Genomic DNA, 23,632 nt, shown 5'->3' with positions numbered 1-23,632 from the left:
GAGCAAATAAGAAAAGCAGATAAGCAGATGTTAATTTTTGATTTCAGCTGTTTCTCAAAAGTCTTTATATATTCAAGTTTGTAAAATTTTATCAGCCAATACAGAAACTTGTAGATGTTCAAATGAATTTCTGCCATAAAAATCATTAAGATAGATTATTCAGGTTAGGTATTTCAAGTTTTAGGGGGGGGTGGCTTCTCACATAGAGGTGATGGTTCAGGGTGAGCAACAGAGCACAACTTGCTTAAGGACACTTCAGATAATCAGTGTAATGGAAGGGGAGACTGGGGGCTGGAGTATTGGATGTTTTAAGCTCAAACCCTGGCTTTTAACATGACAAGATTGTCACAATACACCACCTATCAAATTATATTGCATAAAAAAACCACATAAGGTAGTCACAAGTAACGCACAAATCCTCTAGTGTGACTACAATGTGACTTCACTGACAGTTTAAACCTTGGTCTTATGGCCTTGGTCTGCTGATTATACAGTAGGTGTGTGACTTTGCCATTTGTTGTGGCAGTTGTTGCCTTTTTCCCCAGTGAGTAGGAGGTGAGAGAATTGGCCCTTCAATTAGCTACATGCACAATTCTGGGCTGAAATAAAGTGTTTTGTGCTGTGGCATTAGGATAAAAACCCCCAACTTAGCAATTGACTTGCCTTCTGAGTCAATTCCCTTCATGAGAATGGGAGCAAATGTCTACTGGTTTCCTTGCTCTTTATGATTCATAAAACTAAAGTAATGTCACATTTTAACTGAATGGTTACTGCCAGCTTTTGTAGTTCATCAGATCAAAATACTCCATATTTGTTCTGAAACTGCTGTTTAAAAAAAAAAATCCTTATTTATTGTGGTTTAAAAAGCACAAATGCAGTATCTATTTAACTCAAAATATTAGTATACCTTATATATCTAAACATTTCTGGTATTTACCCTCATACAGTGAAATTCAGCTTTCTATTGGTGGATGCAAAGCTGTATGTAAAACATTTCTAGCTACTGCCCCACCCTTGTGCACTGAACAGTTATCTTCTTTGTTACATGAGGCATGGTGTGATGTGGCACATGAAACACTGCTGTTCAATCACAATATGTATTCCCCATGTTGTTCACACGTGAAATCACACGTAAATTATTGATTATAAGGTCCACACTAGTGCTGTAATAACACAGGTCCTACCTTTTATAGCTTTCAAGAAAGTGACAGCCCGAATACCATATTAGGCAATGGGCGGTCGGTGAAAGGCAACTACCCCGTTCTGATTGGAGAACCCATCTGACATGACCGTTTTTTCTCAAGTCGTCGCTGACGCTGATTGGTTGGTTGACTTGGTCCGATTTAAGCTCATTATCTTAATCAGCCATAGATGAAGTGAGGAGAAAAAAAAAGCAGAAGCCAAAACAAGAACGGTGGAGTTTGGCGTGGAGTGTCGTTTCAACACGAACCGACCACCACTGGCTGAGGGAAGAATGCTTGAAAACAAGAGAGAGAGATTGAAAACCTTCCTCAGGAAGATCGACGAGAAGGCCATTGTCAGAATCAAGCACTTCATGAAAGAGAGGTGAGCGAAATGAATGTGGCTAGCTGAACCGCTATTTGCCGGTGAGCATCATCAACAGGGTGGCTAACGGTTAGCATTTCTTTGCTGACAACAACCTATCCAATAAGATTCGATTGTATTATCTCATATTATAGTACTATTTATCACAGAGGTATGACTATGTTTTTACGAACTTTTACTAAAATGTATATACAAGGAAAATATTTCTTTTACTCAGTGTGTAGATAATGCTAGCAGGCTAGCGATCTGCCTGTTTAAAGACGTTGGCATTTAAATTAACTTTAGCATTAGCTAACGTCATACTGTGCATTATCAGTTATAATCATTGACATTGCAATTAAACATTAAAAACAGTCCTTGTTGGCCACTGTGTTAAATATATTCGACTGTTGTAAACGCTGGCTGTTAGGAGCATCTTTGTCCATTAGCACACCCATTAGTGGAGAATCTATACGGTTTGTTAGCATAATCCCAACATTACGTCGTTAGTTTAGGTATTGACGGAGCTGTTGGTGACCTAAGCACATGACACCCGTGATATCTTTAATGACAGACTTGGATAACCCTGGGAAAATGTTTTCCAGTGGTAAAATGTAATGATCTTTATGTGAAAAATAATCCCATGGATGAGGATTGTGAAATAAATATATCTGTTATAAAATGGTTAGGCTTTTCTGTGAATTGTTTTTACAGACACAGGGCAGGGTATGGCATTTGTACTCCTTTGTTTCTTTTATCCTGACGCTAATTTCCAGGAACTCAATGATTGACCCACATTAGACCAACAAAGTGATGTGTTATGTGTGTTGTTTCTGTCTAGTAGCTGGCTAATCCATTCCAGGCAGTGTAAATAAACACCATTACATGAGGAAGAGTGGCATAAAAAGAAAGCTAGTTCAGATCTGGTTGGTTCTTAATCTTGCATTTGCCTTCTACCTAGAAATCATGACTCATGTGGGTCTATTTGCCATTACTATGTCACTGGATCATGGATGATCCAGTCCTGCTGAGATCCAGAGCAGAGCATCCTGGCAGATATGCATTTATGAACAACCACATTCACTCGTACACTGTTTTGTGATTTGTGATTCTCTCTACCCACCAGGGAAACACACACACACACATGTCATACATGGGTCAAGCAAGTCTACATTTTCTCAGAGAAGCCTATTTTTAGCTCCTGTGAGGCGACCACAGGTGGTACATGGTGTTATATAAAGGATTCCTGTATCTCACTGTTAGTACTCCCTGTCCTCTGAGCCTTGCCTTTCATTTTCCTCCCCATAGATAGCCACTTGCTGGGTGTCAAGAGCCCCGCCAATCAGACATAACCTGCTACTTATCAGCATAGCTGTGGTGTGTCTGTAGTGTGGAATGTGGGGTGATTATCTGTTTCCACAACACACACATATCTATATATCTATACGAGTGTTGTGGCAGTGTCAGGCCTCTAAAAACGCAAACATCCAGCTAAAGTATTTTCTTCCTCTCTATTTTCTTTTCAGTGCTTTCTTTGAGTAAATAAATCTCCTTATTGAAGATAAAAATATTCACTAAATGAAATGTGTTGCAGAGTAAAAAAAGTAGTTGAATGTAGCAAATGAGTGCACCGCATGACTTTACACTGAACACATATTTGCTACCTCATTGTAATTTGCTCTGCTTACAGGTTTGCAAGGCCTGCAGTCAGAGAAATATGAATTGCCTTGTTTATGTAGGAAAGAACTTGGTATAGCTGCAAAGCTTTGTAAGATGGAGGAGCCTGGAATAGGCTGGGTGGGGCAGATTTGTAGGCGTCCTGTTGGCTCCAGGAAGATGCTCCCAGGACAGAACTTCCTTGCCGCTGTGGGCAGTGTAGACCATGTAGGTCTAAATTATGATATGGGCTGCAGGCGCAGAGGGAAAGCCCAAATTGGAGGATGAAAACCACATCGGCAGGACGTTTTATTGCTAAATGAAGGGTTGCATACTAACCAGCTGGTTTTGGTTGAACTTATCTGTTGCTTCTGTCAGACTGGTGCTAATGACTACTCCTCTGCCCTTGTCACAGAGCCAAGAAAAAAAGGCTATATTATTCTTGGCTGTTTCACCTTGGTACTCACAGCAGCCTGGCGAATTCCACTTTAAGTAGTTGGTATACATCCAATTTCAGATACATGAGGCTTTATGGAAGCTGATCTAAAAGTGTGAGTTAAAGCTTGACAGGTTCCATGTGGCTTTGCTGGCCATAAAAGACTTGGCAAGTCAGCTTTTTTAATAGTAATCTTGATTTTGAGATAAACGTAGTCCTTGAAAAAGTGGCAACACAGGTCTTGACATCATTTTGTCAAGGTAGGATGCTCATCGGAGGCTGGAGTGTCTGTAGGAGAAATAGCAACAACAAAAAACTGCAATCCACTCCTCAGAAAAAGTTTTCACCCTCAGGAGAGTTTTTCCCCTCTACCACTTTATTTCTACCATCCATACAATGCATTAGCCAATTTTTTTTCTTGCGTGAAGAGTGCAGTGGACTCTTTTTTTTTAACCCTTTCCTAGCTCAGTAAAAAAAAAAAAACTTTCATTTATCCAGACCTGTGGTATCTGAATGACTTAATTAATTGAATTGACATGAGCAAATTATGTAAATATGGACTCAAAAGTATTCTCATGGTCAGGAGGTATTCAGCAGGTAGTTACTAATCAATGAAATCACCTGCTGTCACATAGATGAACCCTCCTGCTTATTCAAGATATTTTAGATTTTAAGATGGTGTGTTAGCTGAGAACTGGCTTTTACCAGGTTTTCAGGACAACAAGTGAATGTGCACTTAATTTTGGACTCAAAATGATTTAGGCACATGTAATAGTTTTGGATTCCTCAGCTAGGAAACCTGCTGTTCTGAGGAGCTGAGATAAACAAATTTTACTGTAGATTAAATCCAAGCCCTGTTTGTGTATAGTTGAATGGCTTACTTTCACTTCGAATGATTTTAAAGTCAGGTGGGATTTTCCAGCCACCACCACACCACATCACCCCCCCTTGCTCACATGCCTGGTCGCTGAGAGTGCTCTGTCGCCTTAAAGAAAGACCCTTTCTGTCTCTGTGCCCAGTTAGCACAGAGGAAGTGGAGGGAGATGTTGCGTGCACAGGGCCGCATGACTTCCCACTCACACACATATTCTATTACACATGCACACAGACACACTCTCTGTTCCATTTGGCATAAATACACACACAGAGTTTTCTTGCAGACTTGAGCCCTGGCAGGGTGCCGCAGACTGCATGTTATTTTGCCATGACCACTGGCTATTTTCCCTGCCCATCCTGACTGCTCTGTTGAAGCTCACATGCACATACATACACAAAATCATTTCAGTCCAATCCAGTATAATATTTTGGGTTGTCTTTAATCTTCTTATTGGCTTTTTGTGTTGTTCTTGTTTCTGGTTATGAATCAAATTTAGCTGTCACAGACCCATAACCCTGCTGAACAGCAAAATTAGTTTTAATTGTTGTGGAACACTGTCCTAAAGCTGGATTATCACACATTAAAATTCCCAGATCATGTGGGTGGTGATGAAAGCAGTGGTCTGGTTTAGTTTGTAGGCTTTAACATTTTAACTGTCCCATTTGGCTCAATAAAGCACAGCTGCAACAATCTGTTGTGTTGCTTTGGAATAAACTGTTTTTGATTGGATGATGGGGAATCAGCAGTTCACGTGACAAAAATTATCCACAGCTCTCCAGAAGATGGTGCTCTCACACTATCTGGTTCTGCTTGTTCTCAGCTGATCTCAGAGGGATTTCATGGATATAAAACTTTTTGTCAGCTCACGTGAACTTGGTGCTCATGCTACAGCACTTGCATTGGCTGTGGGAAAGCTTTCAAACAAGAGTTCTATGCAGAAGCAGTCTTGTCTTAAGGGTGCTAGAGCAGCAGACTAGCTGACGTACGGCTGACGTCTGCAGCAGGACTCCTGGGATAATCTGTCTCATCTCGGGACAGCAAATGAAAGCATCATAACTCTTTACCCCCGGGAGTTCTTTTGCCAGCTGGAATGTTTTGTGCTAGAGATATCAGCCCCCACCTCAGTCAAAGCTAGTTTCCAGTCAATTTAAACAGTCAGTCATCTTTTGTGAATCCAGTGTAGATTAAATCTTTAACTTTACTAGTGGTATTTCTATAATGGTCATCATTCAGTCTAAAAGGGCATTTTCTACACTGTTATACCCCATCATACAACAACAGCAATTCAGTTTATTGTTAGCACTGCAGAAAATATTCCATCTAACTGTCAGTAAGCATTTTTGCATGTTAATACTCTAAGTTTAGAAGAGTAACTTAAGTATGAGTGTACTCTGACCTTTGCAGCTCTAAGATGAATGTGGCTATCGTGAGAAGTACCTCCTCAGAAGCCTTGTGCAAGTCTTATCTGTAGATAAAACATAGAGCAACAAATGCAAGTTGGAATTGCTCCTACAGTATGTACACAGGTATTGTGTAACATGAATGACTAAGTGTCCCCTTTTGTCCAGTTGGCAGCATTATGATGCAAATATGTTCTGTGTTTACAATATGTTAAGTAATATTTACATTTTTAAGACAATGTTAAATGTCACAGGGATAAACTAATATTTTAGGAATTAAATAGACTTTTGGCGGATCTCTAGTTGTCAGCATTTTACAGCTTTTAAGTTGCTTGAATAAGATGATTGTTGTGGAATGTTTACAGTCCATAAGGAGACTTGGATTACTTCCTAAATCAGTGGCCCATTGCTCAGTTTAACCTTTGACATCAATTGATAGCCTTTAATTCAACATGGATCATTTATATTGTTGGTACTCAGTACATATGTGTCGTCTTAATTTGCAGAAGTTCCACTGTTGGGCTCAAGGACTCTGAGAGGCCACATGTCTATAGCAAGGATCAAACCCGTGCCGTTTCTGATTATGACCTATTTAACACAGCCATACCATAGTGTTCATCCCGGAGCTCGACACCAGGATGTTTACACTGAAAACATGGCAGGTGGTGGATAGACGGGAGACATAAGGATTGATAAATGGTGGCTAAATTAAGACTGATGTCACAAGTGCAGTTGGACTTTGTCTGTGTGAGTTTCCTGGATGGTGGTGTCATAGGTATAGAAATAGTCTTTCTTTCTCTCCAGCCAAATACAAATGTCCTTGTGTGATGGCTCCATTTGCATCCTCTACAAAGACTAAGCTAACTGTTGTCATGCACATTACTCTGGCTGCTTTTAAAGCCATCTCCTTGTTGTCATTGAGAACAGGCTATTGAATGTTATTGTTAGGCCGTCTGAACTGAGAATAACCTAGCAATGTTTCTGTCACCCCCCACATTTCCACCATCTACTTTCCACTGTTACCTGTTTCCACGACAACACATTGTTAGACGGACTTAGAAAGGACAAAGCTGGGGAGCTTTTCACTCTGTTCTTTCTTTTTCTCTTTCCTGCTGTGTATTCCTGGTTCTGGCTCTGTCTTCACATTGAGCTCTTTGCACTTCAAACCGTTGCAGTAAAACAGACCTTTACACCCTTTCGATTTGGCTTTGAATGCTCAGGGTCTAAGTGCACTTTTGCTACCATACTCTGTCATTCAGCTGCATCGACCAGTGGTGGCTAAAATCTGTCAGACAAGAAGGGAAAATTTAGTTGGTCATGGAGAGAAGGAAAGGTTTTTCGAATCCACATGATCATTGTGAGGATCTGGGAAGGTAAGTCAAGATAATGCCTTTTTCCCCACCAACCTGCTGGAAAGACTGTTGAGTTTGTAAAACTTTTTTGTCATACGTCTATCATGTGGTCACCGCTCTAACATCTGTGCTTCAATTAATTTTTCATTATCAACAGCCCATTTCCCTGAAAAAGTTTTTCTCAATAGATCCACTGTAAATCCAGGAAAACATGTTAGCATAGCAGTGGTCACAGATCTGAGCTAATGACCATCAAGACTGTGATGAAGTGATTTATCTGGTCCCCTTAGATAATACTAGAACAAATGCAGACGGATCAAACTGTAATATATTTGACAGTAATCTTTATTTCACAGAACATGCCATCATGTGAGTTTGCTTTTTGTGCTGTTGTTTTCCACCCCTGAGACAAACTGTACTTTGGAGGGAATCCAGATAAATATACGCCTATAACTTTGTGCATGTCCATTTTAATCTGCTGCTGCAGAGAATTAGATGTGCCTATGCTTGTTTTGAAATGTCAGGCGGGGTGCTAAAACTAGGCTCAACATTGATTTTTGTCAGGCTGTATGACACAGTGGTCCAATAAGGAAGTAGGTCAGAAGTCAAGGCCTTTGTCCATGACCATTATATACAAATATCAAGTCAGCCGCCTCCTGCTTTATAGCGCTCATCAAGCAACACCACTTTCATGCAGTACATAGGTTGTCACTATAAGAGTTAGACGTCATGCTGCAAATGTTTGTCGACTCTTTTTTTTTTTTTTTTAAACTCTGGTTACTATCACACACCTGTTCATGTGTCATGGCTTTGGCCTTGAACATTTATAGCTGACTCTGTTTCCTTGATTGAGACAGACTTGATAATCTTGGCATGAGATGTACTTTTCACGCCAACTTGAGTGTTTCACTGACTGATATTAGATTTCCAGGGGATTTTTTTTCCTTCCTCATGTCCGCATGCCATGTTTCTGGAGATTCAACATGCCAGTATAATGACAATAGCAAAATTTCCTGGAAACTCTGCAATAAACATTATACACAGTAGAATTTGGTGGGTAGCTACAGATTGTGTAAACTAACATTAACTGCAGAGGCGTGATGTAAATGAGGTGTACAGATAATTTTCATCTAGGGTTCTGTCATCATGGTAATACAGGGACATTATCTGCAAGAAATTCAATTTTCTAAACTTCTAATATTTGTGGGGAAATTTCAGCCCTTCACTTGAAGTTTTGAATTTGCTGTGTGCTTTTGTAAATAGTGTCTCAATAGAGTGTCACAGGAAGCAGTTTCAGTATGACCTTGTTAATGGTAACAGTTCAACTGCAGTACAGACAGGAAGTTGTTGAGAAATTCAAAGAGTTCATAGACTTTGAATACTGCTTTTATTGCATTGCTGCTTGAACCCCCCCTGCCTTCTGTAAATAGGTCAGTTGAGCATGCATTAACACACAACGGTTTCAGCTATAATTATGATATTGTTCTGAAAGTGTATAAACACCAGTCACAGTAGCTTATTGGCTGCCAAATTTACTAGCTGCTTATGTTATTTATAGGCATTCATATTTTAGTAATATAGTAAAGGACATCTTTTACAAAGGTGTTATCTGCTCAAGCTTCTGGAGTTGAGAAAATTACAAGCTGCAACTACAGTAGACCTACCACACTGGGTTTTATTTAACATGGTTTATAACTCAACATTCAGAAACAGGCTTAAGCTTTAATGACACTTTAGAATGGAAAGAGATCCCACTGCACAGACAGGAAAGCATTTCTTGAATGGTATTTAAGATCTCTATGTGCTGTTAGCATTTATCATTACCCTTACCCCGCACTTAGACATTCAAGGCTAATTGCAAGGTAAACATCTCGTTGAAGCTGCATTTCATGTTCTTCTCCCTGACCTTTACCCCAATTACTCAGATGACGAGACAAAGAAATTGTTCAGTTATGAGACGGGTTACTGACAGGGTAAAATAGTTAACACAAGTTCCTCCATCAAGAATCCTTTCTGAAAATGTTTATTTGGTCCAGGACTTAAGCAGTGCAACACACTATGTACTGTGAGTAGTATTTATTTTAATGAGGTGGTATGTGTTGCTTTTTTCAAATGTCTGACTTCCTGTATAGAAGTTAGTTGAAGAAGGACTTTTATGGTTATGGTGTGTTGTTTTTCTGTTTCCTTGGTTAGATTCATTGACTGAATGTAGACATGGATAATTCACCACTCCTAGATCGGTGTAGACAGGCCAGTCTGAGCACCTCACAAGTATTTTACTTTCTCATTCTCACACAGAGCTGTTTTGAAAAGTCTCTGATCCTGCTTTGGCCTAAATCCCAACAAGACAAAATTTTGATATTGGACAATGTCTGACAGTGGAAGATTTTATGAGATGGGCCTTGTTTTCTTAAACATGCCTGTGCATGTGTTGCGCCCCGCTGCCTGTTAGGCCCTTTCATGCTTGTTCGGCTCTGGGGGAGTGGTTGAGTTTGACGTCAGCCACTACGGAGTGTCACACCATTCTCAACACAAAGTGGCTTCCTCTTTACCAGCACATTCATACAGCAACACAGCAGACGTTTTTTTTTTTTTTTCTGGCAGGATGTTGCGAAGGACACTGACTTAACTCGCACAAAAACTCATCTTGGACTTCTCCTTTAGAACATTAAATCTTTTTACAGGTGGCATATTGGTGTTCTTTATTTTTATCATTTCTCAGCTTTAATTGTGTAAAGCCATTGTTTATAGCATATAGAGAAAAGAGCGGGGTTTTTTTTTGTTATTTTTCCTTTAAGGAAAGGAAATGCCTACTGTCAGTAGGTATATGAGTTTTCGTTCATCCAAGCGACTTAAATTGATCAGGTAAGGTGGCCTTTGTTGTTTGTCTTTATGAGTTTTGTTAAGCTTAAGGGTTTTTTTTTAATAGTTTTTTTCTTTTAGTTGTGTTGTTTGTTTTTTTAACTGGATGGAGGCTTTACGCAATCACTCAGCTTGTCTTGTGTAGTCTCATGTTTTGTGTCCTGTATCGTCTTTGTTAACATAAATCACAAGTTTAGATTTCTATCAATAGAAATCAGCTGACTCTGTAGTCTTTCACTACATTTGTGGCTCATTTGTTCCTGGTCAAGGACGGGCCATGGCCTTTGAAGAGCACATTGGCTGTAGTAAACCCTGCGATCCTTTTACGGGACTTTTTTACACTTTTTTTTTTAAATGGCATGTTTGTAGATGCTTGCCAGTTTAAGCGCATGAGCATATGTGAAACAACTTGTAAAGAAGCCTGGAGATGTAATTGTCCAGTCATAGCCTTAACCCTGATGCAACACATATCAATAAAACTTTCTGACTTGGAAAAGGTTAACCTTTCCCAGCACATCATAAAGATAAGGCCATTCATCTCTGCAATATCAGTCCAGTCATCACAAAGCCTTTTATATTTGTAGAAATTGAGTGATTTTAGTTAATGAATAAGACCTCGAAACAATGATTATAGATGTGTGCTGTTGAGCATTTAACATGGGTGCTAGATGGCAACACTCAAAAGTACAGGAGATTGTTAAAGGCGTCTTTGCAGAGACTTATAAATGTAAGAGCATTTGGTGGGTGTTTATTTCCCACCACCTATTCATTATATGTGGTTGAGGTTTTAGCTTACTGTGAAATACCTGTGTATTCTAAACCTACTTTGCCCTGTGTCATGAAAGCAATATTCTACCGAGGTGGAGAGTTTGTACGTTTTGTCTTAATTCTGTCTGCAATAACTCCCCCAGGAAAAATACCACATGCTCACTGCATACGCAAATGAAAAGGATTTCACAGTAACAAAAATAATTGGCATGTGACTAAATCTGTGGGGTTTTTTTTCAGCAGCTACCCAGTAGACAGCAGTGGTGGCGGGCTGCCAGAAAAAGTGAAGAAAAGCAGGAGCAGCTTAAGCAATGGCAGCATCAAGAAGGTGGAGACCAGGAAAGCCTTGAGCCTGGAAGCAGCCCAAATCGAGATCCAGCAACAGCACAAAACCCTCACCAGACAAGTAGCCATCAGGTAGGACTGATGGATGCCACAAAATATCATAAGATGTTTGTTAGTTGCATCACCTGACAACATGCTGGCGTTCCAACCTATGAGTACACAGTAGTCATTACTAGAACAGTTTTTTTTTTTTACAGTACCATTCTCATGCTGTTGCAGTAGGTAATACTCCACGCACACATCTACAGAAGTCCCAGAATTTTGCACCATCATAATAAGCCACTTCTTGTAAAACAGTTATGTTTATATTTTCTTATATATGATATATGTTTTTTTTTTATTCATTTAAATCCTCTAAGAATGCATAAAATCACACATTTGATGTAGTGGAGACTTGCAGCTATTCTGAACATGCATCACAAGACCTGACCCAGCTCTCAGCTGTTCAGTCATGACACACACGTGACTGCATAGCTGTTGTAGCCTGACTATTTTCTCACATGATTCAGTGATGCAGTGTTTGAGATTTGTTGGGATGAAGAGCGATTTTCTCTTCTCTTCATCCACAGAGCACTCACTGATGCGTTTTTTTTTTTTTTTACTGTTTAAACATTCGTCTGTTTTCTCATGTTACTGAAGCCCTATCCATTTTTAGCAACTATAGTGGTTTTCTTGGCAAGAACATTGCTGCATGAAAGTGATAAAAATATATTTCTACTGCATGTTCTTGTCTCTCTGTTACCTCACATCAACATGATTCTTCTGAAACCACAGACCTCTTTTTAAACTGACAGCTGTGCCTTTTTTTCTGTGCAGGTCGCAGACGTTCGATGTTGACAGCAGAGGCTTTGAGAAGACAGAAGGCCCAAGCACACAAAGTGTAAGTCCATAACTTTTAATTTAAACATTCAAAGAAATAGATTATTTTACTTCAGGTGGAAGTACAAACCTGTGTGGTACTTTAAGTGTACCATAATCAATCAGTCAGTGTTGTTTGGTGACTGGGTGCAAGGCCTCAAACTAGACTAGTGCATTTATTGACACCTGAAGTGTCTTAATTTTTTCCTTTTTTAATTGTGTTTTTAATTAATTAAAATTTTTTAAACCTTTTTTAGAGTTTCATAAAGCACAACAAGACATTCCACAAGTTGTTTCCAGACATTCCTGAGAGTGAAGACTTGATACATGGTAAGTAAATGAAAATGAAAAGAGAGATTCAGAGGCTTAATAAATGAATGAATGAATCATGTAAAACTTAAGTGTTTGTTCCCCCGTCCTCTCCCAGCATACATCTGTGCGCTGCAGAAGGAAGTGCCCTACCATGGTCGGCTGTACATCACAGACACCCATGCCTGTTTCTACTCTTCAGTCTTACTCAAGGACACTAAGGTAGACAGCGCCTCAGCCCTTTCCCCTCATTCCTTTTGGCTTAATGTTTGATTTGACTGGTTTCTAAGTCTGGTCTTTTCTATGTGTGGCTGTGTGCTCTTACAGGTAGTGATTCCAGTTTCCTGCATTCACATTGTGAAGAAGCAGAACACAGCTTTGCTGGTGCCCAACGCCTTGTCGATCCGCACCACAGAAGGAGACAAGGTAGGTTTCTCACCTCAGTTTCACACAATCATTAATTCATGCTTGGTGTAGTTTGCTTAATAATTAGAAATGTTCAAAATCAAATGTAGGCCTTGCTCAACCACACTGAACTCTGCTTTAGATGTTATCTAATCAATGACTGACTGTATTTTATGTTTCAAGTATGCCAGCAGGGCAGATGGCTAATATTCCCACTTTTTTTTTTTTCCCTTCTTTTTATTCCTTCTCATTGTTCAGTTCCTGTTTGTGTCACTGCGGAACAGAGAATCATGTTATCAGCTGCTGCGTTCAGTCTCTCCTCAGATAGAGGTGGGTGGCTCAGTTGAAATGTCCTCAAAAATTCAAGAGTTCAAAAGTTCTGCTAAGATAAAATGTGGTACCTCTGTTGGGGAAAGTGTACATGATACTTACACATCACAATCAGATTGTAAGCTTATGATAAGTGTTGATGCAACTGTATTGTATTACAAAGAGTATGAAGTACATTGCTAAAAATCCTTAGTTGTGACTGTGAAAGTATTACAACACTGCACATTTTCTCATTATAAAATCTCAAGTTTAGTAAAACGAACGAGGAAAAATGCAATTTTATGACGGGGAGCAGAAACTTTAATGTTGTAACCCTGTTGCACATCTCAACAATTTATTTATACATTACCTAAATGCACAGTTTTAGAGCAAGCGGACTATCAAATCCATTTGTCAGAACGAACATCATAATAAGCAAGTCAAAATGACTGGTAAAATGTCATTTTGGATACACTCGATCTAAACAATTCTTTCTGTTACAGGATGGTAGCACAAATAGTAGCCCGGTCTTCTCCTCAGCCGAGAACAGCTTTGATAAGAGCAAACTTGTGGTAAGAGACCTTTTTCTCCGTTTTTAAAAATGTAAAATAGTTTATTTATTGTTGAATACTTGTATGAGAAGCCAAGTGACCAGAAAGCTTGGTTTTCTGTCTTTGAAGTTTTTGTAACGGCATTCCTTCATCTCTCAGCAGAACTCCAGCCAGTCCAGTTTGGACGACAGCTTCGACCAGTTCGACGGCTCTGAATCTCAATCTTTACAGGACCAGCCTCTGCATAGACCACACAGAGGTGAGAGGTCAACACCAATCCTCAATCCTTTACATTGCATGTAAATGCTTAGCAGCAAACAGTTAATGTGATAAATGTTTCATGAACCTCGAATGAGGATAGAGAAACGTTAATGAATAACATTTGTCTGATCCTCAACTGACAGCCGCTATGCATAGATGGACAAAAAAACTGTTGACAGTTTGTTTTGGTGCTGTTATCTCATGTTGTCATTTATGTTCTAGCCAGTGCACATGCAAAGTCCAAAGTTGTAGGCTGACACACTTCTTTTTCTCCGTCTCTCTTCTTCTACAGAGGCAGTGCCTAATTGTAATGGCTCGCCTTTCAGGAGCCTGCACATGCAGCAGAGTGATAGCTCGTCTTCAGAGGAGCTGTCTGCTTCAGGTAATACACACACATGCACACAAACGTGCATGGGGTTGCATTAGTTACCATCATTTTAGGCACTTATGGGGCGATATAAAGTAGTATGTGTTTAATTCCTAGATTGGCAGACACCAAGAAATACAAGTTTTTAAATTGTTACTTGGAAGACATCTACTACTTTGATTGTAATAAATGTTCTGTTTGCCCATAGCTTCATTTTACACCTTAATACTGTAGATCAATGAAAACTTAGGTGAAATATATGGTACAACTTGGAACCTTGACTCATGCTATGCTTACATTTCTTTTTCCTGGTACAGGTGGATCGTGGGTTTGGAATGTGACAGAAAAGGCTAAGTCCATGCTGGTTCAGAGAGAAACCAGCACCCTCAACACTCTACTCTTCATTTACTTGATTTTGTAAGTAGCATTCTCTTCCTCTTCCTCCGTCTGTTGTTTTTTTCCCCCAACTCTCCCTTCTATCTATCTCCAGTGCCTTATCTTCCTATGTGCTAATCTAAATCTGCTTCTAACTCTTGAAGTTGCACTCCTTAGAGGTAAATGTTTAGGAATTTCAGAAACCTGTCCTGGTAGTTAGCATTCTTGTTGTGTTTCATTCCATAATAGGAAATTCAGGCTTGCCAAGTTTAACTTAAGAAATGTACAACTTGAAACTTAAAAGCTTTATTTTAAGCAAGTAAAATTAAGCCAACGACCTTTTTCTGCCTTTTATCTGCAGTGCAGTTTATTCACAGACAAGTGTGATATGCAGTTCTTTTAGTGCCAGCTAAAAGAACTAGAAAAATATTGTTTCTAAGAAAGTGTTTCTATGCAAGTGTTTAGCTGATATCGTTAACCTTTGTCACAGTTAATGAAAAGGCAAACAATGTGACCTGTCATATATTTTGTTTGTTTCAGGGTTGTGCTGCTGCTGCTGTCTTCAGGCTACATTGGTTTGCGTATCGTGGCTCTGGAGGAACAGCTGACATCCCTTGGGGCTCTGCCTGAGTTCACTTTACAGAGCGGGTAAGAAGTCTTTCTCTTTCGATTTGAGTCTTTTATTGTCCATGGCCGTCTTTCTCTGAGCATAATCTTAGATAAAATAGCCCTATTAATAGGGTGTATGCCGAAGAGATTGAAAAGTTTGAGTTGGCAGTGCACACAGTGTCTACCTAGTACAGCAGTGCTGCCTCACTACTACTCTGTGCCATTAAAGACACATTCAGAAAAGTCTGCCTTATTTGTGCTCTTATTTTCACAAGGCTATAGAAAATTAAAATATCCTGTTCATCTTTACAATGAGACTCATCAGGTAGTGGTTTTCATAAGTACAGTCAATCACCCTGACACGAGATGTTGAGCAGCTTGAGGAAGAAAATGTTTCATTAATACTTTATCTTAACTGTCATCACTCTAAAAAGTTTAAATTGAAATGGACATTAGGTGGTTTCATTTCAATAGGAATGTTTGGTGTTAGTTAGATGTGTTTGCAGAGTGTATTTATCTCATAATTTTGAGTTTACTCTGTTGTTAGCTGTGTTGTATTTCAAGGAAACTGAGAGAAAGTAATTCCTCAAACAGGCGTGGCCTTATTGCCAAGTAACTAAATACCAGAGTATTGTTAGGTGTGTATTTACTGTTGATAATGCCACTCTTAACTGTTTCCCTCTGGTCTTTTCATAGGTACCGCCAAGACACATAACACTCGGTGACTAAAGGAGAGATTGGTTGACCTGTGACTGAAGGATTATTTTAGCCTCTTCCCAGCAGAACCCAGTGGAGAACTTGTGTACTCAGACTGTGCTGCCAATGTGGCCTGTGCTGTTGGCTTGAGGACGAGTGGCCAACCTGTGCAATTTCAAAGACAACTTGTAAACTTGAAGGGCTATACTTCCTCCTAGTGCAGTAAACAAAAGGACATGCCACGACTTAGTCGCACAGAGCCGAGCCAAAATGCATACATACTGCCTGGTTGCAGCGTGTCTGTCATTCAAACCAAAGCCAAACGGCTCTAATTTAGCACGGTGCCACACTAGCCAAGGTGATGGGCACTTTCCTGACAGAAACTGTTCCACATCTGTGAATTTATGTTACCCATTGTCCTTCATTCATTCTCTTCTCCATGAGCATGCAGTCTGAACAGGGCTATACCAATCAGCATTAGCCTGCTATAGTGCTATGCATAGCCAAAGATGCACACAGTGCACGTCTATTGCATGAGTGCACGGAGATGACTTTTAATTGATTTTCTATCTCTTATTTACCCTTCCATCTATCAACAGTATATACAAATCTGTCTCTCTGTTTGACTTCAGTAACCTTTGGGTACTTCTCTTCTTAATGGCTCTTTTCTTCCTAATCAGCTGTGGGTTGAAATGATGATAGCTGAATTCAGATCAACCTATGGAGGCTTGAAACTCTCCTGATGGTCGTATCCTTTCTCTCTTTCTCCAATCAGCAATGATTGCAGTACTACTTTCCTCTTACTTTGGCATGATTTAAACTTGTTTAATGATCAATGCTCAGAGGTTATTCTTTCTCCAGTCTCTACTGGATGAATGCATCATCAATGCACAAATATTTAGTACAATAGGATATGAGGAGGTAGTCTCAGAGGTATTCATTTGTTTTTGTGTACGGCTTTTCTATGACTTTTGTCTTGAAAAGTAGACTTATAATCTGTCTGGTTCAGATGTCTGTCGATGTTCTGTTTTATACCGGGAAAAAATGACCACGTTGTGTTAAAGTACAAACATCTCTTTCACGGGCCTCTTGAGGACCATGTGGCATTTCTAGAACTTTCAGGTTATTTAACGTAGCACCAATAATTTATTTCTAATGTTCATGCACGTGTCTGCAAAATCGACACTTAACTGATACTGTATATGCATTCTCGCTCTTTATCACCCAGAGAGGAGAGTATGCAACCACACTTGCTGTAAGGTCCAAGTTTTCATCAGCAAAACAAGTGGTCCCAGAAAGAAATTTCAATATGCAACAAAATATTATTATTATTATGCATGACAAAATGTAATTTATCTTTGTGTGCTGTTTTTTTAATTGGAGCTTGATGTTTTGGGGGTAAAAAATTGTGGAAGAAGAAGAAGGAAAAAAAACAAACAAAGATGTGAGTGAAAGGAACAGCTCAAGTGAGCGACCGCACTTTAAAAAATGTGTTGTGCCTGTCACAATCCATGACCCCAGTGTTCGGATCGAGAAGAAATGGCAAAGCTGGTGTTCTGTGGTATCTGATGGTGCTAAGACCTCTTTTTTTTTTTTTTTTCTTTTCTTTTTTTTTTAATATATATACAAAAAAAAAATTGTTTTCACTCAGGGGTGGCGGGCACTACCTGCCACGTGGTTTTAGTTTCTCATCTTTTCCTTTGCCATTTCAACGTCTAGTGCTCATGATGAGGTTCACATTCTGTACATCTTGGCTTTGGTGGTTTCTCAAATGTCCTTTTGAGAAAGAACACTTCTTTCTATTGAGATTCACTTGACTTGATTGATGTAACTATTGAGCTTCTCAGAATGATTGCTTTTTCTTTTTTCCCCCTCTCATGGCCCTTTTCAACTGACCTAACAATGCATATCCACACCACATCTCAATGATCCAACATCACCCTTGTTATGAAAGCTCTTCTTGACGAGGTTTAGCGGGTGGGTTTACGTTTGCTACTCCCTGTTTCAGGAGAGTCATATTCATAATGTGTCGCTAAGGTTTTTGTCAACATGCCATATACAGTACTGTCAGTTCTTATAATCCCCCACCTGGGGGCAGCACACACATCCACTGTCCTCGAAAAGGACTCAATGCAAGAATTTTAGTGATGAGGGCAGTATTTGTGTGGTTTTGCACTATTCAAAGTGTTGTAAATAATTTTGTATCAGTTGTTAATGTCCTTAATTCTGCTATGGTCCTATATATATTTATTTGCATTCTGTGTAATTCAAAGTAGTCTCTGTGAGATGGCTTTGCTATTGTTCAAAATAAATCAAACGTTGCAAAGTAAATGTTTTGTGTAATTGTGCTTTACTATTCAAACACAACTTGATCATGTGGATGGAAAATGAACTTGATCAACTAAGGTTTGGGAGTTTAAAAGTAGAGAGAAGTGAAGATTTTTACAAAATACATAGTTTAGACTCACTTACATCTCACACCATATGTTTGGGGGAATTCTTCTGTGGCTAGGCTCAGTCATACTGCACACTGCAGCTTTTATCAGTGCATATACAGATTTTTTCTTTTTTTTTTTTTTTTTTTAAAGAGATTGACGATTGAATCAATCTGCTTTTGAATATCTGACAGGTTTAGGGAGAACTGATTACAAATAGATATGTTATTATTGCATTATTCTTTGGATATTTAGAAGTACAAAATCAAAGGGAAATGGACTTGCTGTAGGTTTCTTGAAAATGTTTTGCATCTCATCTGAAAATCTTTTTGTGACCAGTTCCAGTCCAGCTGTTGGTTTGTTGATTTGGGTTATTTGGTCTAAACCCTGCCTGATTCATATGAATGTGCTTGTGGCTGGTTTGGTTAAGAGAGCCAACACATGCGCAGCTTTGAAAGACCACACAGCCTGAATTTCAGGTGAGTAATGTGGTTTCATTTTACCTTACAGGAATCACTTCCACTTCTCAGCAGTGGTTGTTGTGCCTCCTGTATATGGCTCAATATCGCCATCTAGTGGAGAATCTCTTACACAGGGAGATCACAGTAGAAAAGTACGCTACTGATCAATGTGCCGCACCAAAGTACTCACCATCCAAGGAATATTACTGGAGATCCTCAGATGTTTTAGGAAAATCAGTGATAGTTCATGTGTTATTTGATTCAGTGAAATTATAAGTAGTATTATGATTCAATGTTTCTCACTGTTCATTGTTTTCTCTATTTCTAAAAATAATAAAAAATCATTTTAGAAGAGTATGTCCCGATACAGAATCATCAGTGGCCTAGTGGCCTGGTTTTCTAGAGTTCTAGTCTGGTGGTCCTGGATATGTCGATGTGTGACAACCTCTGCCCTCATGTATGCATGCTGATCTGCTAATAACCTAAAACAAAAAGGTAAGATGTTTTCTAAATGTTGTGGTCAAGATTAAAAAAAAGAATAATAATTTGTCAGTAAAAGAGTGTTACAATTAAACCACACAGGAGTCTATGATTTCTATTTATTCCATTCTAAATGCTCAACAGCAGCCGCAACTTCCATGTCAACAGTCCTTGGAGCTCATCAGTGTGTTCAGCTTGTTCAGCTGTCCGCGTTATTAGTGGGAGCAGGTTCTGCAGTGGTTCTCTGGTAAGCACAGAGCTGAAACACACCTAAAAGACAATGAAATAAATCTTTATTTTCATAAAATTACACATAGCAATCTCCAAATATGATAAATGAAGTTTAATTATTAAATGACATGTGACCACTTTGAAAAAAGTCATATAGTATGACAGGTGATGGATCATTGTAGATTTGTCTCTGCACAAGAGCATTTAAATTAGATTTGTGTGTAACTTAATGTACACACAGCCACTGTGTGTCTTCACTTGCAGGAGAGCAAAAGGTGCAACAAGAAGTTTTGTTCCTACTTACTTATCCAGGCTGCTGACAATAGTTGCAGTCCTTGAAATTTACTCACAATAAACACAACTTTACCTTACTAAAAAAATTCAATGAAATATGCAATAAATACCTGCTGCAAAAGCCAGAATGATGGCCACCCAGCCAATGATGTAGGACCAGGAAAAGCGCCAGTCCAAGAAGCGTTTGCCAAAGAAAGTGACAGTCACTCCAGTGTAAATTGCCAAAGCTAGCAGAGCAAGGAAACCTGAGAACAGACAATAATAACTCATACAACCTGTCAACTGCATACTGCCCAAGACAGATGCCACCTTATAGTATATCAATGGATAGCACCTGTTCTGATCTACAAGTTTTTACCCTAACCCTGAATATCTACTGACCCAAAACTAACACCTGTTGTAGAAAAGTCCCAGACAGGGTGATCACTCTAATACAAAAAAAAAAAAAAGACACAACCTTGGCAACAAATTTTTAGAGCCGACTTGCCCACTTGTATATACTCTGCACATAAGAGACAAGTCACGGTTTTAATCTGATGAACCCCACCTACCTACTCCACCTCTAACCACCAGGTCACCCTGACAATGTGTGTTTTACCTGACAGCACCAAGGCGATGCCTCCTGTGCGGACCCTCCTGTTCTTGGTGCCATTAGTGAAGGCACTGAGGCCGAGCACTACCCCAGCAAAGCAGCTCAGCACCGCCAGTAACATGAAGGCCCGTGTGGCATCCCAGAAAGCTGGACACAGAAAGGCAAGGACCACACACACATCAACAGATGCTAACACTCAGTCCTAGTTGTACACAAATACTGATACTTGTAAGTACTCACATTTTTGGTTTGCATGCTGGAATTTTTATGTTTGCATTAGTTTGTCAATTTGTCAGTGTGGACCTTCTTCACACTCACAATGCAGAGATCTTCTGCAGTATGCTGTTGGGACTTTTTTGAAAAGTTTTCCTGATAAATCTATTGCGTTTTCTGCTCTTCTCTTTTTTTTCTTTTCTTTTCTTTCAAACACTGTTGGTACAGTTTTAGTAAGTGTTCCCACCATCAATACAAAGAGATTGCTGGGTCTTGCGACAGCCCACTTCATATCACTAGTAAATCTATCTAGACAATAGGTGCAATATCCTTTCTCTTGCAGAAATTACCAACAAATTGTAGCTTTGTTTTCTGGATAGACCAGTGTGCTTGGTGTAGTTAATGTGTTATCATTTTCTGAAATAATAACTTCCTCAGAAACTGGCCACTTGTAATATTGGAAATGTCTTGATTTAAAGATATCTGCTCAAAATATCAAACAGCAGCAGCAGCTTAAGTCTCTATCATAGTGGCATTCATGGGAACCTCAGACTGTTCCCACTTCTGGAGTACTCACCTACAGTTATGGTGTGGGCATGGCATTTGTGGTTTATGCAAAATCTCCAAAGCCCCTGATTGGCTGAGCTCCCCGAGTATCGATACTGCATCCAAAAGTCCGTTGCCGTAGAAACGATGAGAAGCACGAGGGCGGCCACACCGCAGAGTGTGCCTCCTCCTGCTAAAGAATACAGCATCGTGGAGAAGCCGGGGGAACCACAGTTCTCCTAAACATTCAGCAACTGTTTGTGGGGAAGAGAAGCAGAGTGGTGGGAAAAGGTGCATCATTTAGAGCTCATACTCAATGAATTACTCACAGTTCCAACAGCAGTTACTGAGTGTTATCATCCGTGGAAACTGTCATTGTCAACTGAAAATTCCCAACCTGTTTTAGAGACATTATATTTTGTTCATCAAGCCAAATGGCTGTCATTGGTTTTCAAAGTTCTCTCTGGTGTGGACTCCCAAGATGCATGCAGCTGTAATACTGCATGTGTGCATCAAGCATGTTAGCCATTATTATACTGTATATCACCACTGTTCAAGATAACATAGGTCAAGTTTCTGTGCCAGTTACGCATAGCAGTGCACCTCCATCCTCCTCTGCTAATCAGACTGTTCTGTTGTTTCAGATTTGACGGGTCATTACATTCCAGAACTTGCAATATTAAACTACCTGAATGTGCTACAATCCTAAACCAACCAAATATTTATGATGGAAGACGCTCCACATGACATAAGCAAACCTGTAGCCTTCCTGTAGTAGCCATGTTCACATGAAAGTGCTCAATGAAGTTTCAGAAAACACATTACATTTATAAGATCTTTTCTACAGCTAATTTCTTTAAAACAAGACGACCACCACCAAAAGAAAGCTCATGACTGTTTGAAGAGGTTTTTGTTTAAAAAAAAAACATTAACAGATGATCCTCATGAAGCATTTTTAAAACAAAGCGGACACAAGTAACCGAGCCATTCTTCAAAACGCTGTCAAATTGCTCATAGCCAGCAAAGCACTTGACCCAAACCGCTGGAAGACAATAAGCTTGCCTATCCGGCAGTTCAGAGCCATTGTTCACCACTAATTCCCCTCCATGCACCACAAACTAATCTTCCAATACTGAACAACTGAACTGTCAGCACTGTTACTCTGTCACCCAGCCAGCAAAACCAGTGATTTCATACACTAATTTCAACTCCTGTACTCCTCAATGTAGCGTGTGAAAAACCCTCCAAATTCCAAAAACACATCCAACTTAGATCTGAACCATAAATAGCACGAACAACTGGGTCTCAGGCCTAGTTTGTCAGATGTGCAGATCATTTCCCCTGTAAGAGAAGTATAGATAGATCTCCACTTTCATCTCTTCTTTGCCTTTCTTGCCGTTCTTGTTGTCTCCCAAAACAGGTGTTTGTTGATTTGCCTTTTAAAGCCTCAGAGCACGTAGTTATCTTCCTGGCAGTGCAGTAAATACAGATTCAGTGTAATTCCAAGTTTTTTTTTCCTGATACCTCTGGGTTGGCTGCTGTCTCTCCAGGGTCGCTGGCTGTAACAGTGTGCCTATCCTTTTTAAGCCCTGAACCCCTGGCTCTCATTGTCCACCTCACAAAAGAGGGAATGATCGAGCGCAGCATGTGAGTGATGGTAAACCCCCCCCCTCTAGCTCTCTTCCCTGCGCTTACCCCCCCAACTCTCCTCCATCACCTCTCGGTCTCTCTAAACTCATGCCCTTGTGTCATCTCTTTGCACCCTGCATAACTTCTTCTTATTTGGCTAATTTTTTTCTCCATGTTTTATCAAAAGTGGCTGATCAGATCTGGCACCTATGGTAGGTGCATCATGAGATTCTTTTCTGTCAAAGTCCACGACCATGTCCCACCCCCCACAGTTTAGCCACGCCAGCGATTGGAGTGTGCAGGACAGGCACTGGCAGTCCCCCTATGCATTGGCAACATAGGCAATTGCCTAAAGCAGAAAGTAAGCATTTGTGCACTGTGCACCTTGCATTGTGTGCATCTTCTACCTACCTATGTGCACCTAGAGACACGTGTGTGGAAATATAAAACACAAACACACGCACACACACACGCACGACTCAACATATTACAGAACAGTGTGATGGCTCCAAAGTGTAACTTAAAAATACCTTTATTTATTCAAAAGCAAGAACAACAGGTGGTATTAGAGAGCCACTATTCCATATTTTTATTTTAAGAGTTTGAATTTCATTGACCCCTTTGGAATTCCATCATTACATGTGTGCACAAACTTTCTTTTAAAACCACACAGGTAGATAATGACACTCGTTTTTGCCACTGTGAGCAACAGATCATGTAAAATATGATGTATAACATGGTAAGCTATGACATACCTTCTCTCCCATACC

The 23,632-nt window shown here is 39.7% G+C and overlaps 2 protein-coding genes across 6 annotated transcripts; one reads left to right on the top strand and one right to left on the bottom strand.

The window, feature by feature from the left end:
* The first annotated feature begins 1,392 nt into the window (after positions 1–1,392).
* Positions 1,393–17,402, top strand: LOC111217166 (GRAM domain-containing protein 2B-like). 5 transcript variants are annotated; one of them, XM_022738936.1, is made up of 13 exons: positions 1,393–1,566; positions 11,140–11,313; positions 12,058–12,121; positions 12,357–12,429; positions 12,527–12,630; positions 12,736–12,834; positions 13,072–13,143; positions 13,626–13,694; positions 13,833–13,932; positions 14,227–14,316; positions 14,619–14,718; positions 15,217–15,324; positions 15,982–17,402. In XM_022738936.1, the coding sequence occupies exons 1-13, from the start codon at positions 1,475–1,477 to the stop codon at positions 15,998–16,000; spliced, it is 1,164 nt and encodes a 387-aa protein (XP_022594657.1). In that variant the 5' UTR covers positions 1,393–1,474; the 3' UTR covers positions 16,001–17,402. The 5 variants fall into 5 exon arrangements, with proteins under 5 accessions (XP_022594657.1, XP_022594648.1, XP_022594639.1 ...); XM_022738927.1 differs by having other exon boundaries at positions 11,137–11,313; positions 13,836–13,932; XM_022738918.1 differs by having other exon boundaries at positions 11,137–11,313.
* A 2,154-nt stretch (positions 17,403–19,556) lies between these two features.
* On the bottom strand, positions 19,557–21,442 carry LOC111216979 (lens fiber membrane intrinsic protein-like). Its single transcript, XM_022738660.1, has 4 exons — positions 21,265–21,442; positions 20,481–20,621; positions 19,993–20,127; positions 19,557–19,627 (listed from the first exon to the last, which is right to left on the bottom strand). Exons 1-4 carry the CDS (start codon positions 21,440–21,442, stop codon positions 19,557–19,559), a joined length of 525 nt encoding a protein of 174 aa, XP_022594381.1.
* Between the last annotated feature and the right edge of the window lie 2,190 nt (positions 21,443–23,632).

Source organism: Seriola dumerili, unplaced genomic scaffold, assembly GCF_002260705.1.
Source record: "Seriola dumerili isolate Sdu_G_001 unplaced genomic scaffold, Sdu_1.0 BDQW01000002.1, whole genome shotgun sequence".
NCBI lineage: Eukaryota > Metazoa > Chordata > Actinopteri > Carangiformes > Carangidae > Seriola > Seriola dumerili.
This window is presented reverse-complemented; position numbering and strand designations above follow the sequence as displayed.

What these genes read in the sequence shown, in the direction of transcription:
- LOC111217166 (XM_022738918.1), top strand. Translation starts at nt 1,475, where the DNA reads ATGCTTGAAAACAAGAGAGAGAGATTGAAAACCTTCCTCAGGAAGATC. An exon ending in GCACCACAGAAGGAGACAAG is followed by an intron (nt 12,835 to 13,071) that starts GTAGGTTTCTCA and finishes CTCATTGTTCAG; the next exon opens with TTCCTGTTTGTGTCACTGCG. An exon ending in CAGTCTCTCCTCAGATAGAG is followed by an intron (nt 13,144 to 13,625) that starts GTGGGTGGCTCA and finishes TTTCTGTTACAG; the next exon opens with GATGGTAGCACAAATAGTAG.
- LOC111216979 (XM_022738660.1), bottom strand. Translation starts at nt 21,442, where the DNA reads ATGCTGTATTCTTTAGCAGGAGGAGGCACACTCTGCGGTGTGGCCGCC. An exon ending in TGCCCACACCATAACTGTAG is followed by an intron (nt 20,622 to 21,264) that starts GTGAGTACTCCA and finishes TTCTGTGTCCAG; the next exon opens with CTTTCTGGGATGCCACACGG. An exon ending in CATTCTGGCTTTTGCAGCAG is followed by an intron (nt 19,628 to 19,992) that starts GTATTTATTGCA and finishes ATTGTCTTTTAG; the next exon opens with GTGTGTTTCAGCTCTGTGCT.